Source organism: Grampus griseus (genome assembly GCF_964374135.1).
Source record: "Grampus griseus genome assembly, chromosome: 11".
NCBI classification, from domain to species: domain Eukaryota; kingdom Metazoa; phylum Chordata; class Mammalia; order Artiodactyla; family Delphinidae; genus Grampus; species Grampus griseus.
Genome location: NC_139005.1, coordinates 36,299,766 through 36,319,027, shown reverse-complemented (window position 1 = coordinate 36,319,027; position 19,262 = coordinate 36,299,766). Strand labels below are relative to the sequence as shown.

The 19,262-nt window shown below is 41.5% G+C and overlaps 1 protein-coding gene across 3 annotated transcripts in view; it reads right to left on the bottom strand.

The window, feature by feature from the left end:
- The window catches only part of ANO6 (anoctamin 6), a 202,198-nt gene that overhangs the window by 143,301 nt on the left and 39,635 nt on the right, over positions 1 to 19,262 (bottom strand). For 2 of the 3 annotated variants that reach the window (XM_082666609.1, XM_082666611.1), the window contains exon 2: positions 17,794 to 17,853. The exons of the other annotated variant lie outside the window; for it this stretch is intronic. In XM_082666609.1, the coding sequence (XP_082522735.1) occupies positions 17,794 to 17,853 (60 nt within the window). The remainder of the gene's footprint in view (positions 1 to 17,793; positions 17,854 to 19,262) is intronic. 3 annotated transcript variants of the gene reach the window in all.

Genomic DNA, 19,262 nt, shown 5'->3' with positions numbered 1-19,262 from the left:
CTCTGCAAATGCTCGAGACTCTGCTTTTCTTTCTGGCCTCCTGCTCCTGAGACAATAGTTCCCCAGAGTCAGTAGTAGAATCAAGTGTTTCACAATAACCTAGAGAACTTTCACAAAATGCCTCCTACGCCCCATCCCAGGGACATTCTGTCCTAGTAACTGGGGGAGGGGTGGCTCTCATTGCTCAAAGAAACCTCACCTTTGTCTCCGAGCCACAAGTCACTGGCCTCACAGATCACATTTTCTCCTTAGTCACTGTACTGACCACTGCTGAGCACACTGGGTGAGTGATCACACCCGCCAGTCAAAACCACAGTGGCATGCAACGTCTACTCCATCTATCCATCTAACTGAGGAACAGCAACATGGAGGAGAGAGGAAACATAGATGGGCTATTATCTACTCACACATGGCTTGGATGGGAAGGACACATTTCCCGGTGGGGTACAACCTAGATAGCCATCCCTGCCAGAGGGTAGAAGGGAAAAAATAGACCTCTTTCTATATTATCTTCCCTGCCTTTCTGGCTCAAAATGAACACTTTGTGTAGTTATGAGAACATGAATCCAAGCATGCTTTGGAGCTGAGCTGCTAACAGCTGAAAATAGCCCAGAGGGGGGAAAAAATCAGAATGTTTAACAGTTTCTTGTTCATGGAATATGGGTTGCAATTTTACTTGAGACTTTAAAGGTGTCAGTTACAGAGACTGACTGACAAATACAAGATGACACATTTTGCATTTCTTCAGATGGCTGCTGCAATTTTGTTTCCAAATTTGGTGTTCAGTTACACATGATTATTTATTTAGAAATAAAACCAACCTATGGATACAAAGAGACCTTAAAATTATCTATTTCACTTCCCTGGCCCTCTAGATGAGGAAATCATGATGAGAATACTCGGGATTAAGTGGTTTGCAGCAAATATGGGAATAGACCCCAAGTCTCCTAACTCCCGGTCCAGAGAACTTTCTACCACACTCCACCCCACCCTGACTGTAGATAAGTAAAGAATTGAATTTGGTGAAAATGGAGATTCAGAGCTTATGTAGAAATCTGTTTCATAAGTGTGATCAAATGCATCATAAACAACAATTATTTAAAGAAGTACTAAACACATGCATTTAGCTCTGTTCCCTCCTCAAATCCAAGAACATAAAGAGATAAAGACAAAGAGAATAGAATTAGAGATAGTAACACAATTTTGGAAGATGGAGAGCACACAGACCAATGGCAAATGGCTGAACAGACTGGAGAAAGCTCAATCCCAAACTAGGACCACCTAGAAGCAACTCCATTTAAATTATAAACCCCCAAGAGGCTGAGGGTGGTGGCAACAGGTTCCTCTGGAAATGGTGGGGAAGGTGGGGCGGAGAAATGGCTGAAAGTCTGTTTAAGAAGTTTATGACCCCCCATGGAACTTCCCTGGCAGTCCAGTGGTTAAGACTTCACCTTCCAATGCAGGGGGTGCACGCTGAATCCCTGGTCGGGGAGCTAAGATGCCACATGCCTCGCAGCCAAAAAGCCAAAACATAAAGCAGAAGCAATATTGTAACAAATTCCATAAAGACTTTAAAAATGGTCCACATTAAAAAAAAAACTTAAAAAAAAAAAAGTTTAAGAACTCGCAGTACTCTCTCTCACTCCTTGAAGACAAGTGATTGCCTCCAAACCCCCAGGCCCCACCTAGGAGAAGACTGGAAATGTATTCCCTGAAAAGAGCCAATAAAGGGTCTTTGGACTGAAGGAGTCTAGGCATAGTTGGGGAAGGGGATTCCATACTGAAGAGATTACACAAAAAATTACCGCTGAATGGAGAGGCCCCCGGTCTTCTGCTTTCAGACTAGTCGTATTTTCTCTGCGGAATCAAAGAAAAAAAAAAAAAAAAAGGACCTAAAGATACTAACAATAGGATTTCCTAAACAAAACAAAAACAGCCCAGCCAGGTCCCCCTAGAGTGAAGCCCAGAATTGCCAAACCCCATCCACTATCAAAGCTAATCTAAAACAGGAGGGAACAGCAAGACTTTCCAGATATTAAGGTAAGCACCTAACAGAGAAACAGCAAAGCAACTTAGAGAAGAGAAAAATATCACAGGAAGAAATTTTAAAAAACAAAAATAAAAAATCTAGCATCTTCAGAGATCCGAGAAAAGCATATCCATGAAATAAGGACAAGACGTTATTAAAGAGAGAGAGAAATAGAGAATAAAAGAGCTCATAGAAATTAAAATGAAGGCAGATTAAAAATTCAATAGGTGGCTTGAAAGATACAATTCAGGAATGTCCAAGAAAGTTGAATAGGATGACAGAGATGGAAAACAGGAAAGACCCAGAGATTGAGGGCCAATTCAGGACAGCAAATATCAAATAACAGAGTGTTCATGGTCAAAGAAAACGGAGGGGAAGACATAATTTCCAGAATCAAAGGACATCTTTCCCCCAGAACTAAAGGACATTGTTTTCCCTTTAAAGAAAGGACAGGAGTGGGGATGTGGGAGAATGGGGTTTCCATAGTAAAAAGGCCAACTGAGTTTCCAGCATATAAAATGTAGATAGACCTACACAAAGGTACATCAATGTGAAACTTCAAGAGAAAGGTTTCTCACATGAAGGATTTTAAGTCAGAATGACAGGAACTTCTCAAGAGCAACTATGGATGGCAGAAGCTTCAAAATTCTGAGAACAGGTGATTTCTACCTTGGAATTATAAACTTAGTTAAGCCATCAATTAAAAGCCAGTGGAGAACAAAGGCAATGTCAGACCTGCAAGTCTCAAAAAATTACCTCTCACACCCATTTTTCATAAGAAACTGGAGAATGTGCTCCACCAAAATGAAGAGGTAAACCAACAAAGAATAAGTCATAGTTCCAGAGACTGATGACTCCAAAACAGGGTAGGCAAAAGGAGACCTCAGAAGGGCAGCAAAGGGGAAGCCCTAGCTGTTTGGGGGCTGAGGAAGCAACCGAGACAAAGAGATCAGAAGGCTCTGGAGAAATTTCCCCCAAAATATGAATCTGGTAGATTCTCTATGTGGTTGAGTAATTTAGAGAGAAGATTTACAGCTGGGGTACAGTCTGAGGTTGACTATTCATAAGTACATCAAAAATTAAGAGATTAAAAAAAATCAATATCTGCTGGGTAGTCGAGAGGAAAAGCAGTCAAACGATATTACAGGGCTCTTCTGTAGATAGTATTACACAGTTATAATAAAGTAAACACTGCGTATTGATCTCACCAAAATTACAATACAATTACAGTTGAGAGCGGAGGGGGTGGAAGAGTTTGTGTGAGGAGGGGAGAGGGGCAGGGGTAGATGAAAGGGAGCTAAATACTCACTTTTTCAGCAATAGATAACTCCTCAAACTAAAAAAAAAAAATAGATAAGTAACAACACAGTATCTTAATTAAAGATATAGAAGTGGGCTTCCCTGGTGGCGCAGTGGTTGAGAATCTGCCTGCCGATGGAGGGGACACGGGTTCGAGCCCTGGTCTGGGAAGATCCCACATGCCGTGGAGCAACTAGCCCCGTGAGCCACAACTACTGAACCTGCGCGTCTGGAGCCTGTGCTCCACAACAAGAGAGGCCGCTATAGTGAGAGGCCCGCGCACCACGATGAGGAGTGGCCCCCGCTTGCCGCAACTAGAGAAAGCCCTCGCACAGAAACGAAGACCCAACAACAGCCATAAATAAATAAATAAAATTTTTTTTTTAAAAGGCAAAATTCCTTAAAAAAAAAAGATATAGAAGTGATTACTAAAATAACCAGCTAAAGTTGAAAACACATGCCTCTGGAGAACAGAAAATGAAAGGGGAGATGCTGCTGTTTTTCATAACAAATCTCGAAGTAATAATTCTCTAATTAGATAAAATGTTATAATTATACACAACTTTGACAAAAATAAAGGCTTAATTTTTTCCCTTTTTAAAAAAAAATGGGGGCGGGAACTCATGTTAAACATCTCATGATATGACATGACACGTATCAACATTAAGAATCTCTGTTCCACACTCCATGACATAAATCACAGCAAAATCCTTTTTGACCCAACTCCTAGAGAAATGGAAATAAAAACAAAAATAAACAAATGGGACCTAATGAAACTTAAAAGCTTTTGCACAGCAAAGGAAACCATAAACAAGATGAAAGGACGACCCTCAGAATGGGAGAAAATATTTGCAAATGAAGCAACTGACAAAGGATTAATCTCCAAAATTTACAAGCAGTTCATGCAGCTCAGTATCAAAAAAACAAACAACCCAATCCAAAAATGGGCAGAAGACCTAAACAGACATTACTCCAAAGAAGATATACAGACTGCCAACAAACACATGAAAGAATGCTCAACATCATTAATCGTTAGAGAAATGCAAATCAAAACTACAGTGAGATATCATCTCACAGTGGTCAGAGGGGCCACCACAAAAAATCTATAAACAGGGGCTTCCCTGGTGGTGCAGTGGTTGAGAGTCCACCTGCCGATGCAGGGGACACGGGTTCGTGCCCCAGTCCGGGAAGATCCCACATGCCGTGGAGCGGCTGGGCCCGTGAGCTATGGCCGTTGAGCCTGCGTGTCCAGAGCCTGTGCTCCGCAACGGGAGAGGCCACAACAGTGAGAGGCCCGCGTACAGCAAAAAAAAAAAAAAAAAAACAAAAAAAAAAACATAGTACTGGGGCAAAGGGGGACAATGAAGGAGAAACACAGGATGACACCCAAGTTTCTGACTTTGGAAACTGGCAAGATGGTGGTACCATTTACTAAGATGGCCGAGGTGGGATGTGGAAAGGCAGATTCAGGGAGATGGGATACAGAAGCGAAACAAGACTTCCTCCTTGAGCATGAGACATCCAAAGAGACGTCAAGGAGGCAGTCAGATGTGGGGTCTGGAGGTCAGAAGAGGTCACTCTTGGACATATACATACACTGGGGAGTCATCAGCTCATTGACGGCATGTAAAGCCCTGGGAACAGATGAGCATGTAGAGGGAGAAGAGGGCCTAAGCCACATCCTGAAGAACTCTCCACATTCAGAGGTCCCCAAGAGAAGGAGATGCCCGCAAAGGAATAAGGAACGGCCAGTAGAGATGGCGGAAGCCAAGTTAGGAGGGAATTTCAACAGCAGAATGGAAAACTGTGCTAAAGCTACTCAGAGACCTAGTAAGACAGGACAGGAATGCATCCATTGGAGGCAGCAACACATAGGACTTGAATGACCCTGAGAAATTGCACAAGAGTGATGGGAAAAGATATCAGACTGACAGAGTGAAAAGAAAACGAGTAATGAAAAGCTACAGTACATCTAGACGACTTAGAAATTCTGCCTTAAAGGGGGACAGAGAAATGGGGTGAGAGACAGACAGGGATATTTAGGGTGTAGGAAGATATTCGGCTCTTTAATTTTTAATATAGGGGTACCAGAACATTAATTCTCTTATTCCTTCAGTCGTTCAGAAAATACGTATCAAACACCAGCACAACATCCTTAGGGAGCTTACAGTCTGCCAGGGGACAGAGGCAATAAACAAATACTCATATACCAATTTCAGGTGGGGAGAAACGCGTTGAAAACAAATAAAGCACGTGAAGGGGATAGAGTAACAGTGATATTTTAGATGAGGGCCAGCTCAGAGGGGGTGGCATTTGAGGGAGAACTAAATGAAGTGCAGGAACGGGAATCCTAGACAGGAAGGGGTTGGGAGGTGAGAAGAGATGGAGAGGAAGATATGGACAATATTCTTGGCGTGGGGGGCAGCATGTCAGGGCACAGACAGAGGCCGGTATGTCTGGGGCACCTCAAGAGATAGGCAGGGTGGGAAGAGATGGGGACAGAGAGTTAGCAAGGGCCTTAAGTCCAACAGAGCTGAGAGTTTGAACTGTATACTGTTTGTAGGGAGTCCACTGCAGGTCGTACAAAAGTCTAACACAGAAGGATCACTGTGACTGTTGTGTGAACTTGGAGCAAGAGGTACATAGCAGAGGCTCACTTGGGAAGTGGCTGCAGAAGTCCCAGAAGCCTTGGTGGTGGCCTGGGCTTGGATTTAGGCGTGGGGGTGGGAGATTAGGAGCACTTGGATTTGGGATGGATGCTAATGGCTCGAATATGAGGTGGGAGAGAAAGACAGGGATCAAGGAGGACTCCAGGTTCGTGGCTGAGCAACTGGGTAGAGTCGTTGCTGAGATGAGAAGCAATGGAAGAAGTGCAGGGTTAGAAAAGAAATCAAGACTTGGGTTTTGGACCTGTTAAGTCTGAGATATCTATTAGACAACCAAGTAACGAGATAAAACAGGCAGCTAGCTGGAAAGCAAGGGAGAGACGGGGACTAGAGGTAAGCATATGAAATCATCAACATGCAGACTGGAAAATGAAGGAAATGAAGGCGAGCACCTATGGAGTACATTAAGATGGGGAAGAGGTCAGAGAACAAAGGCCTTGGCGCTGCAAAGTTTAGGGGCCAGGAATGGGGAGAGACGGATCCAGCAGAGGAGACAGAAAAAACAAGTGAGTTGTGAACAGAATCAAGATGCAGGAGCATCACAGAAGCCAAGGAAAGAAAGAATTTCAGGAAGGAGGGAGTGGTCGACCATGTCCTGGGCTGCTGAGATAAGCGCTGGCTCCAAAAGAAAGTGCTGGGGCTTCTGTGACTCATGATGAATGAAAAATGCTCTGAGATAACATTCCTTCCCCATAAGTGTACTCAGACTACATAGTTATCTGGACTAGGAACGTTCAATTCATCTAGAATACCAAGGATCTGTTTCCATGAATGCCTCATCACATGGCAAGCCCTCCTTCAGGATCCTCCTAGCCAGCAACCCAGGAGATCCCTGTGTCTGTGAAATGGCAACAGCTCAAAAATGGGGAAGCAGACAGTGCTCAGAGCAGAGCCAAGAGAATCAGATATGCTAGAGCAGGACAGAACTCTTCTACAGGTTTCTGCATTTTTCTAACTCACAGCCTGTAAGAGGAAAATTAACAAAATTATTCCTCCCATCTCACATGCTAACTGAAACTGTAGAATAGCTGCATTTTCGGCAATTCTGATAGTTTCTAACCCCTTTTTTTCCCCACTATGCTTTGTTCATCTTGCAGTTCCTGACTTTTAAAATCAGATTTATTGAAGTGTAACTTATATACAGTAAAACTGGACCCTTTCTAAGCTGGATGCATTCTGATGAACATAAACAGTCACGTAACCTCCGCCACAATAAACACAGAGAGCATTTCCATCACCTCAGAAAGTTTCCTTTTGCCCTTCTGCAGTCAATCTCCTCTGCTCTTCAATGATCTGTCCTCAGCAAGCAAGGATCTAATTTGTGTGATTTACAGTTTTGCCTTTATAGAACGTCACATAATTGGAATCAAAAAGGATGCAGGCTTTTATGTCTGGATTTTTCACCTGGCACAATGCTTTTGAAACTTAGCCGTGTTGTTGCCCCTATCAGAATTTTGTTCTTTTTTGCTACTGAATAGTATTCCACAGTGTGGATGTACCACAGTTTATCCATTCACCAGTCGATGGACATTTGTTTCCAGGTTTGAGCTATTATGAATAAAACTTTCTATGAACTTTTGTTAAAATGTCTTATGTGGACACAGGTTTTCATTTCTCTTGGGGCAGTACCCAGAAGTGGGATTGCTGGGCCATGTAGCACCTAGCTTTTACTAAGAATAGCTAAATACTTCCTGAGCACTAACTTTGCAACATGCAAAGTTCTAAGCTCTTACAGGCCTGATATTATACACTTCTTAAAACAGCAATCAAGTTATTACTGTTCTTGTTTTACTTACGAGGAAATTAAGGCACAAAGAGGTTAGGTCACTTGCCCGCCATAACACAGCTAGTGTGTAGCAGAGCCAGGATTCTCAAATTCAGGGATTGCAGGGCAAAGCACAAACTATCAACTATTTTGCTTTGCTGCCTCCCTCAAGTCAAAGGCATGATGTCTGAGAGAGATCACAAAATTCTGACACTATATGGCTTGTGGCCAAACATAGCCACTGCTGACTATTCCTTTCCTCCCTTTAAAATCATGACAATGAATACACTGGAACTCTGAGGGTCACTGTAATAACAACATGTCATTTTAAAGTCAGAACTTTATAGGATAATGTTGGGAAATGCTTTTAACTGTGTCACAGAAGTTTGTAAATATTAACTTACTGGTGTTTAATAACAACTCTAGGGGGCTTCCCGGGTGGCGCAGTGGTTAAGAATCCGTCTGCCAGTGCAGGGGACACAGGTTCGTGCCCTGGTCCGGGAAGATACAACATGCCATGGAGCAACTAAGCCCCTGCGCCACAACTACTGATCCTGCGCTCTAGAGCCCACGAGCCACAACTACTGAAGCCCGTATGTCACAACTACTGAAGCCCGCGCACCTAGAGCCTGTGCACTGCAACAAGAAGCCACCACAATGAGAAGCCTGCGCACCACAAGGAAGAGTAGCCCCCACTTGTCGCAACTAGAGAAAGCCCACGCACAGCAAAGAAGACCCAACGCAGCCAAAAATAAATAAATAAATTAATTAATTAAATCTATTAAAAAAAAAAACTCTAGGGGAAGCTAAAGTCAGCTCTCCTCTTCCACCAGCATGGCAAATACTCAGAGTTAATAACAAGGCTCTTTTGGAGACGCCTCCACCCTCATGACATGAAAGGCCATGTCAGGGGAAAAATACAAGGACTCTGGAATCAGATCTGTTTTCAAATTTCAGCTCTGCTTCCTAGTGGACAGGTGCGTACAGACCTCCTCACATGCAAAAACTGCTGTGAATAATTCCTAATTTGCAGCACAGCCATAAAGATTCGACAGCACAGCATGGGTGAAAACACTGAACATGGTGTCTTACATATTTCATAAACCCTTCCTTTCCCTCCTTCTTCGTTTCTTCCAGAATGTACTGTTGAGCCTCCGAAATTAGTGAGATAGAAGTTGGTTACTTAGCAAAAACCTTTATTGGTTTAACTTTTCATCCAAGTAGCAGCAAAGGAGAGACTGGAAAGTGGTTCTTTAAAATTTCTCATCTTAAAAAAAAAGTTATGCAAACTTTGCATTTTATTCACGATATAATGAAATTATTTTAATATAAAAATGTTGTATATTTACCTCCAGCTAAGTAACTTAGCTTTCTCTGGAAAATTTTAAGGATATTTGTTTTGGGAAGATTTCCCCTGATAAATGGCGGCTTTATTTACACCCTGCCACACTGCCACTTACCTGGGATACGAAGACTCCCAATTATAAAGCATGAACCCACAAAGTCTTACTAAGACTTCAAAAAGATCTCACGCACTTGGGTCATTATTGGCTACTGTCTGCAATCTCTTTACATCATTTTAACATCTATCCTACAATGCAGCCCAGTTTGCAGTCTTGGCTCCAAAAACTTATAACTCTGAATTCTCCAAATGAGAAAAACAGCTACTTTCTGTTACCCCTTTGTGCAGCCTCCTGGCTACCTGTAAGGTAAAGAGATACTGGTTGTAATCTGCTTTCTGAGACAAATCTCTGTAACGGCTACAATAGTAAACATAAATACTGCAAATCTGGAAACATTTTTCAAATAACAAGAAGACACGGGACAAGCATGACCTTAAGTAAACTGAGATGACAGAGGAGTGATAGTTTTTTGTTGTTGTTGTTGTTTATTTTTGTTACATATATATTTTTTTCAGATTATTTTTCATTATGGGTTATTATAAGATATTGAATATAGTTCCCTGTGTTATACAGGAAATCCTTCTTGCTTATCTATTTTATGTATAGTAGTGTGTATCTGTTAATCCCATACTCTTAATTTATCCCTCCCCATTCCCTTTGCCCATTGGTAACCATAAGTTTGTTTTCTATGTCTGTGAGTCTTTTTCTATTTTGTATATAGATTCATTTGTATTATTTTTAGATTGACATATAAGTAATATATAATATTTGCTTTCTCTGCCTACTTACTTTGCTTAGTATGATATTCTCTAGGTCTATCCATGTTGCTGCAAATAGCAATATTTTATCCTTTTTTATGGTTGAGTAGTATTCCTGTGTGTGTGTGTGTGTGTGTGTGTGTGTGTGTGTGTGTGTGTGTGTGTGTGTGTACCACATCTTCTTAAGCCAATCATCCGTTGAGGGCACTTGGATTGTTTCCATGTCTTGGCTACTATAAATAGTGCTGCGAAGAACATTGGGGTTCAAGTATCTTTTCAAATTAGAGTTTTCGTCTTTTCTGTATATATGCACAGGAATGGGATTTCTGGATCATATGGTAGCTCTATTTTTAGTTTTTTAAGGAAATTCCATACTGTTCTCCATAGTGGCTGTACCAATCTACATTCCCACTAACAGTGTAAGAGGGTTCTCTTTTCTCCACACTCTCTCCAGCATTTACCATTTGTAGACTTTTTGATGATGGCTGCTCTGACTGGTGTGAGGTGATACCTCACTGTGGTTTTGATTTGCACTTCTCTCATAAATAGTGATGCTGAGCATCTTTTCATATGCCTGCTGACCATCTGTGTATCTTCTTTGGAGAAATGTCTATGTAGGTCTTCTGCCCATTTTTTGATTGGGTTAGCATTTGTTTTTGGGTTTTTTTGTATTTAGTTATATGAGCTGTTTGTACATTTTAAATATTAACCCCTTGTTGGTCACATCCTTTGCAAATATTTTCTCCCATTTCAGAGGTTGTCTTTTTGTTTTGTTGATGGTTTCCTTTGCTATGCAAAAGCTTTTTAAGTTTGATTAGGTCACATCTGTTGATTTTTGCTCTTCTTTTGTCTTGGGAGACTGATCTAAGAAAATATTGCTATGATTTATATCCAAGAGTGTTTCACTTATGTTCTCTTCTAGGAGTTTTATGGTATCATATCTTATATTTAGGTCTTTAAACCATTTTGAGTTTATTTTTGTAATATGGTGTGAGGGAGTGTTCTAATTTCACTGATTTGCATGTAGCTGTCCAGCTTTCCCAACAACACTTGCTGAAGAGATTGTCTTTTCTCCAATGTATATCCTTGCCACCTTTGGTGTAGATTAATTGACTGTGGGCGTGTGGGTTTATTTATGGGCTCTCTATTCTGTTCCATTGATTTTCATGTGTGTTTCTGTGCCAATACCACACTGTTTTGATTACTGTAGCTTTGTAGTACTGTCTAAAGTCTGGGTCAGGGGGTGTTATGCCTCCAGCTTTGTTCTTTTTCTTCAGTATTGCTTTGGCAATTCTGGGTCATTTGTGGTTCCATATAAATTTTAGAATTATTTGTTCTAGGTCTGTGAAAAATGTCATGGGATTTTAATAGGAATCACATTAAATCTGTAGATTGCTGTGGGTAGTATGGCCATTTTAACAATGTTAAATCTTCCAATCCAAGAGCATGGGATACCTTTCCATTTCTTTGAATCACCTTCAGCTTCCTTTATCAATGTTTCATAGTTTTCAGCGTACAGGTCTTTCACCTCCTTGGTTAAGTTTATTCACAGTTTTTTGTTGTTTTTTTCCCCAGTGTGATTTTAAATGGGATCATTTTTTCACTTTCTCTTTCTGATATTTTGTAAGTGTAAAGAAATGCAACAGATTTCTGTATATTAACCTTGTATCCTGCTACCCTGCTGAATTCATTTATCAGTTCTAATAGGTTTTGTGTGGCATCTTTAGGCTTCTCTATATAGAGTATCACGTCATCTGCAAATAATGATTTTACCTCTTCTCTGCCAATCTGGATACCTTTTATTTCTTTTGCTTGTCTGATTGCTGTGGCTAGTACTTCCAATACTATGTTAAATAGAAAGGGTGAGAGTGCGCATCGTTGTCTTGTTCCTGAATTTGGGAGAAAGGCTTTCAGCTTCCACTATTATGTATTATGTTGGCTGTGGGTTTGTCATAAATGACTTTTACTATGTTGAGATATGTTCCCTCTGTACCCACTTTGGTGAGAATTTTTATCATGAAGGGATGGTGAATTTTATCAAATGCTTTTTTTGCATCTATTGAGATGATCATACGATTTTTGACTTTTCTTTTGTTAATGTGGTATACCACATTGATTGATTCGTGTATGCTGAACCATCCTTGCTACCCTGGAATGAATCCAACTTGATCATGATGTATGATCCTTTTTACGCATTACTGCATTCAGTTTGGTAATATTTTGTTGGGGATTTTTATATCGATATTCATCAAAGATATTGGCCTGTAATTTTCTTTTTTTGTAATGTCTTTGTCTGGCTTTGGTATCAGGGTGATAGTGGTTTCACAGATGAATTTGGCAGTGTTCTCTCCTTTTTAATCTTTTGGAATAGTCTGAGAAGGACTGGGATAAGTTCTTCTTTGTATGTTTGGTAGAATTCCTCAGTGAAGTCTTTCAGTCCTGTACTTTTGTTTGCAGGGAGTTTTTGGTTTTTTTTTAAATTACAGATTCTATTTCACTTCTAGTGATTGGTCTGTTCAAATTATGTGTTTCTTCTTGACTCAATTTTGACAGGCTATATATTTCTAGAAACTTGTCCCTTTCTTCTAAGTTGTCCAATTTGTTCATAGTATTTTCTTATTATTTTTTGTATTTCTGTGGTATTTGTTTTTATTTCTCCTCTTTCATTTCTTATTTTATTTGGGTCCTCTCTCTTTTCTTCTTGGTGATCCTGGCTAGAGGTTTGTTGATTTTGTTTATTTTTCAAAAAACCAGCTCTTGGTTTTATTGATTTTTCTATTGTTTTCTTGATCTCTGTTTTATTTATTTCCTCTCTGATCTTTATTATTTCCTTCCTTCTGCTAACTTTGGGTTTTGTTTGTTCTTCTTTTTCTAGTTCTTTTAGGTGGTAGGTTAGGCTGTTTGAGATTCTTCTTATTTCTTAAGGAAGGCCTGTATGGCTAATGAATGTCACTCTTAGAACTGCTTTTGCTGCATCCTATAGATTTTGTAAGGTTGTGTTTTCATTGCCATTTCTCTTGAAGTATTTTCTGATTCCCTCTTTAATTTCATTGTTGACCCACTGGATTTTTTGTAACATGTTATTTTTTTTTTTTTTTGTAACATGTTATTTAGTCTCCATGTGATCATTTTTTTCGTGGTTTTTTTATTATTTATTTATTTATTTATTTGGCTGTGTTAGTTCTTCGCATCTGTGCGAGGGCTTTCTCCAGTTGTGGCGAGCGGGGGCCACTCTTCATCACGGTGCGCGGGCCTCTCACTGTCGCGGCCTCTCTTGTTGCAGAGCACAGGCTCCAGATGCGCAGGCTCAGTAGTTGTGGCTCATGGGCCCAGCCGCTCCGTGGCATGTGGGATCCTCCCAGACCAGGGCCTGAACCCGTGTTCCCTGCATTGGCAGGCAGACTCTCAACCACTGCGCCACCAGGGAAGCCCCTCGTGTTTTTATTTCTATGGTTGATTTCTAGTTTCATTCTGTTGTGGTCAGAAAAGATGCTTGAAATAATTTCTATCCTCTTAAATTTGTTGAGGCTTATTTTGTGCCCTAGTGTGTGGTCCATCCTAGACAATGTTTCATGTGCATTTGAAAAGAATGTGTATTCTGGGTTTGGGGGATGTAGTGCCCTGTAAATATCAAGTAAGTTCAATTGTTCCATGGTATCATTTAATGTCTCTGTTGCCGTATAGATTTTGTCTTAGAGATCTGTCCATTGATGTCAGAGGGGTATTAAAAGTCTCCAACTATAATTGTATTCCTGTCAATTTCTCCCTCTATGTCTGTTAGTATTTGTTTTATATATTTAGGTGCTCCCATATTGGGTGCATGTGTTAACAAGTGTAATATCCTCTTCTTGTATTGACCCCTTTATCATTATACAGTGTCCTTCTTTGTCTTTATGAACTTTGTTTTAAAGTCTACTTTGTCTGATATGAGTATTGCTACCCCTGCTTTCTTGTAGTTTCTATTTGCATGAAGTATCTTTTTCCAACCCCTCACTTCCAATCTATATGTGTCTTTCAGCCTAAACTGAGTCTCTTGTAGGGCAGTATATTATTGGTTCCTTTCTGTTCTTTTTCTTAAATCCAATCGGCCACTCTAGTTTTTTAGTTTGGAGCATTTAGTTCATTTAAAGTAATTCTTGATAAGTATGTATTTATTGCCATTTTAAACCTTGTTTCCAGTTGATTTTATAGTTCTTCTTATTAATTTCTTGTCCTTTTTGTTTTTCCTTTTGTGGTTTGATGGTTTTCTCTTGTATTATGCTTGAGTTCCTTTGTTTTTGGTTTTTGTGAATCTGTTGTATAATTTTGATTTTTGGTTACCCTGGTTTTTAAGTATGTTGACCCATAACTATATCTACTGGCTTTAGACTAATAGTCATACAAGTTCAAACACATTCTAAAAGATCTACATCTTTTTACTCCCCTCTCCCACATTTTGTGATTTTGACGCCCTATTTTACATCTTCATGTTTATCCTTTTGCTATTAACTGTAGTTATAACTGCTTTCACAAAAATTATTTTATTGTTTTTTAATCTATGTACTGGCTTATTTAAGTAATCTTCAATCAGTTTATATATTTGCCTTTCTTATTGTGAGTCTCCCTTTCCTATAGATTCTTGACTCTTTTCTACTTAGAGAAGACCTTCCAATATTTCCTTTAGGTTAGGTTTAGTATTGCTGCATTCTTTTCGTTTTTGCTTGCCTGAGAAATTCTTTATCTCTCCTTCTATTCTAAATGATAATCTTCCTAGGCAGGGTATCCCAGGTTGTAAGTTTTTCCCTTTCAGGACTCTGAATATATCATTCCACTCCCTTCTGGCCTGCTAAGTTTCTGTAATCATCTGATAGCCTTATAGGGGTTCCCTCGTGACTGACTCTTTCTTTTCTCTTAGTGCTTTTAGAATCTTTAACTTTTGCCATTTTAATTATGATATGTCTTGGTGTGGGTCTGTTTGGTTCATCTTGTTTGGGACCTTTTGTGCTTCCTATACCTGGATATCTGTTTCCTTCTTTAGGTTTGGGAAGTTTTCAGCCACCATTTCTTCAAATACATTTTTTTTTTTTTTTGCAGTACGCGGGCCTCTCACTGTTGTGGTCTCTCCCGTTGCAGAGCACAGGCTCCGGACGCACAGGCTCAGCGGCCATGGCTCATAGGCCCAGCCGCTCCGCGGCATGTGGGATCTTCCCGGACTGGGGCACGAACCCATGTCCCCTGCATCAGCAGGCGGACTCCCAACCACTGAGCCCCCAGGGAAGCCCTTCAAATACATTTTCAATTCCCTCCTCTCTTTCTTTTTCTTCTGGAACCTCTATTATGCATAAGTTGGCGTGTTTTATATTACCCTATAAATCTCATATGTTCCTTTTTTTTTTTTTTTCTTTCTGTCCACTGTTCTGTCGGGTGATTTCCATTATTCTATCTACCAGATAACTTATTCATTCTTCTGTGTTATTTAGTCTGCTATTCATTGCTTTTAGGTCAGTTTTTATCTTGGCAATCAAATTGTCTAATTTTGATTGCTTCCTAATTCTGGTTTCTAGTTACAGTGACCTGAATTTCTTTCTTAATTCCTTTAGCATTTTTATTACCTCCTTTTTGAACTCAGGGTCAAGTACACTGAGTTTGTTCTTTCAGGGGATTTCTCTTGTTCTTTTAATTGTGAGTAGTTCCTTTGCTTTTTCATTTACTTACATTTCTTATATTTACATTACTTACATTTCTCTGTCTCTATGAATTTAGGAGAAATAGTTATCTACTTTGTTCTTGAAGGGCTGTTTTTATGTGGGAGCATTCCTGTGCAGGCTGTGGGTCCAATATTTTTGGTGCTTGGGCTGTTTTGGTATGAATGCCTGCCACATCTTTCCTCAGAGTATGCTGGACATTATCCCCTTGACAGGGGGTTGACTGCTGTTCTGATGTCCAGATCCTGCACTGGGTGTTGGGTGATGCCTCCTCTTTGCTCCATGGCTGTCACAGCCATGTCAGTGGTGAGGTCTGCTCCCCACTTATTGCAGTAGAAGTCCTGAGGGTCAGGTTCAATAAAGCTCCACTGTACTTAAGTATATGCTCTGCCCCCAAGGAGGTGAGCCCTGAAGCAAATGAGACCCATTGTGGTCATGGCAAACCTATGTGCTACCCATGCAGGTGTCCAAGGTTTTGCCCAGAAGCAGCCCAAGGCCACATTCCTTTCTCTGTTGTATTCATCCCAGACCTAGTACTAAGCTGGTGGAGGAGGCCGGAGCATCGTGGCTGCAGGAATTGAGGTGGTTGTGCTGTGGCCTGGGACCTGTGCTGCCTCTGTGGCAGGCCTCTTCCTGGACCTGTCCACCCCAGATCCAGCTCCAAGCTGTGGTGTGAAGTGGGCTTAACTACAGCACTCCTGCTGAGAAAGGAACTGCTGCATAATCCTACCCAGGGGCTATCCACTGAGGACATGGGATTCTGTGATGCCACCAACCACCACGTGTGCACGCCAACAAAGTCCACTGCTGCCCAGATCTGGCCCCACTGTTGGAGGGCTGATAATGAGCTCAGATTTCAGCCCCACCCCAACCCTGTACATGCTCACAAGGCCTGCACCACCGGAGCCGTGCCCTGCTGTTAGCAAGCTGAAAGTGGGGTTCCGTTGGTGGACCCACGTCCCACCCTACATGCACTAACAATGGACCTCACTTCAGGCCCTCCAGCCTGTCTCCAAGCAGCTAGACCAAGTCCTCTCCCAAGGTCCCTTCGCTGCAGTTTCAGCACTTTAGTACATACTAGCAGCCCTGCCCAGCGTGCATTTCAGGCTTGGAAGCGCAGCAAGGTGGTAGTAGTCAGCGTCAGGGCTGGTCTCTCTCTGCTCTGATTGCTAGCAAGCCAGCATGTACACATGCCTCATGAGCAGAGTCCAGGCCCCTCCAGCTCCCTATCTGTCCCAGTGGGCCTCCCAGCAGACAGGGGAGTTTCATACAGCAAGGGCCTGCCTGTGTGGACACTCCCTCCTTTACAGATCCCCCCAGGGGTGCTGGTCCCATCCTGATGACTTTTTTTTTTTTTTGTCCTACTCAGTTACATGGGATCTTTCTTTCAGCTTTGGTCATTTAAGAGATCTTCTGCCACTGTCTGGTTGGTTTTTTGTGAGAGTTGTTCTACGTGTAGACGTAATTTTTGATGTGCTTACATGGGGAGGTGAGTTCTACATCCTCCTACTCTGCCATCTTGATCTCCTCAATAGTTTTTTACTCAATTGAAAAGACGTTAACATATTAATCCTGAGAAGCCAAAGGATTTAATTCAGCTATGCTAGTGGATGTGGTTGCTCAGTTATATATGCATTATGATAAAGGAAATAATTTAGTCCTTAAAACATATTTTTATGAAAGAGCATTTTCATTTTGTCTTAAGATAATGCCACATGCCCCCTTTCACTGACACCACACACACTTGTAAGTATGTTATTCGCAAGTCCCTGGATATTATAAATACCCTGAGCAACATGTAAAGTCACAGAAATCTTGCTTTCATTATTTTGTCATCAAAATCCCCTTGACAAACTCCCCCCCCCCCCCCGCAACTCTCTCTCCTGGAAGGCAAGGGTGGGAGTTCCTTGTGTATGAGATCTTGACCCACAGCACAGTGGGCGGTCGACAGGTAACAATGATATTTGCTCTCAGAAGCTACTTTCAAAAGGAGTGGATTATTTTTAGCAATCCATGTGGGCTAATTGGTGAATAAAAGGTTAGGGAATTTCAATTCCACAAACATTATCTAGGTCCCCCATTACATGCCAGCAAGTTACTGAAAGGATATGGGCCTTGTCCTTCTAGAGCTGACAGTCCAAGGGGAAGGGGAAGGAGGGTGGTTCAAATATAAAGGAAGGACATCTTACCCAGGCCGGATGGGAGAGTGGCAGGAGCCATTAAAGGCCTCTTGGAGGCAGGAACACCACCTGAAGGATGAGGAGGCATCAATAAATACAACAAACAAATATAAGGGGGCCAGGTAGGCAGCAGAAAGACCAGTCAGAGGCATCAGACCTGAGTCCCAGATCTGCTTTTGCAACAACCAGGATCTGACCTTGAGCAAGCCATTTGACCTTTCTAGTTCTCCTTTTCCTTATCTATGATATGCGATGGTTAGATTATGTCAGTTGACCTTAATCCTTGCTGTGCATCAGAAATCATCTGGGATCTTTCTAAAAATCCTGAATCCTTCCCCCCAAAGTGTGGTTTTAATTGGTGGGGCAGCAGCGTTTTGGGCAATAGCTTTCCAGGTGATGCTAGCCTGCAGCCCAGGCTGAGAACCACGGGCTGAGATGAGCTCTCAAGCCTATGGTTCTCAACCCTTAGGGCACAATAACATCCTCCCAGTGCAGGCTGCATTCCCAACAATTAGGCGAGACTCTCTGGGGAGGTGGGACCCAGGCATCGGTATTTTTGAAAGTTCCCAGGCTGATTCCGTGGTGCAGCCCAGATTGAGAACCACTGTTCTAGGCCCTCTCACGACTTCAGTTTCCTATATGGCCAGTGAAAGATGGGAAAAGGAAGGAAAGAGAAGCCAGTTTCTCCCAGAAGAATGAGAATTCTTATGTCAAATTAAAAAGAGAATTGAGTGCCAAAAGCCCCCGACAGAGTTGTAACACACAGTAGGGTTGATTTTGGACATGTGCATAATTCATGTTGATGCATGACAGGTAGAAAATGTCCACTCCAAAATGCTCTCAGCTCTAAATTCAAAACTCCAAGGACTACATCTATAAAGTGACTCCATGGTGTGTGCTCTGCAATACTTAGAATATGATTTGCATGGTTGACTGTAATATGAACATTATATTCCCTACCCCCAAGGTTACTTAAATCCACTTATTAGGCAATGGTGAACTAAACAAACAGTCATTAGAAACACTCCAGACTACCTTTTAAATCTGTTGCTAAATTATATTTTGCCTGCACCAAACTCATACACACAGCATGTCTACAAGCATCATGAAACCAAAGCCTCAGAAATATTTATGTTAATAAGAGCATAAGCCACCTCTGGGCCCTCACATGGGATTCTTCAGGGAAGTAAGGGCTCCTTAAGATGAGGGCTGTTCATTACTGTTATTTCTCACATCTGGGTAAATAAAGCACTGCCCACATGTGGTTAGAAATCCAAGGAGAAAATGAACTCTCCGGAGGTCTGGAAACGAAGAACACCTCTGATCGACTGCCTCATTTCCTGAAATGAGTCAGAAATGAAAGTAATTCTTCAGAAAAGAACATCTGCAGGGTGACGCAGCTTATAAAGTAACGCCAGATGATACCTGGGACTAAGAGGCTGGGCCTGGGGAAGGAGGAACGGCCTGGACAACAGGGC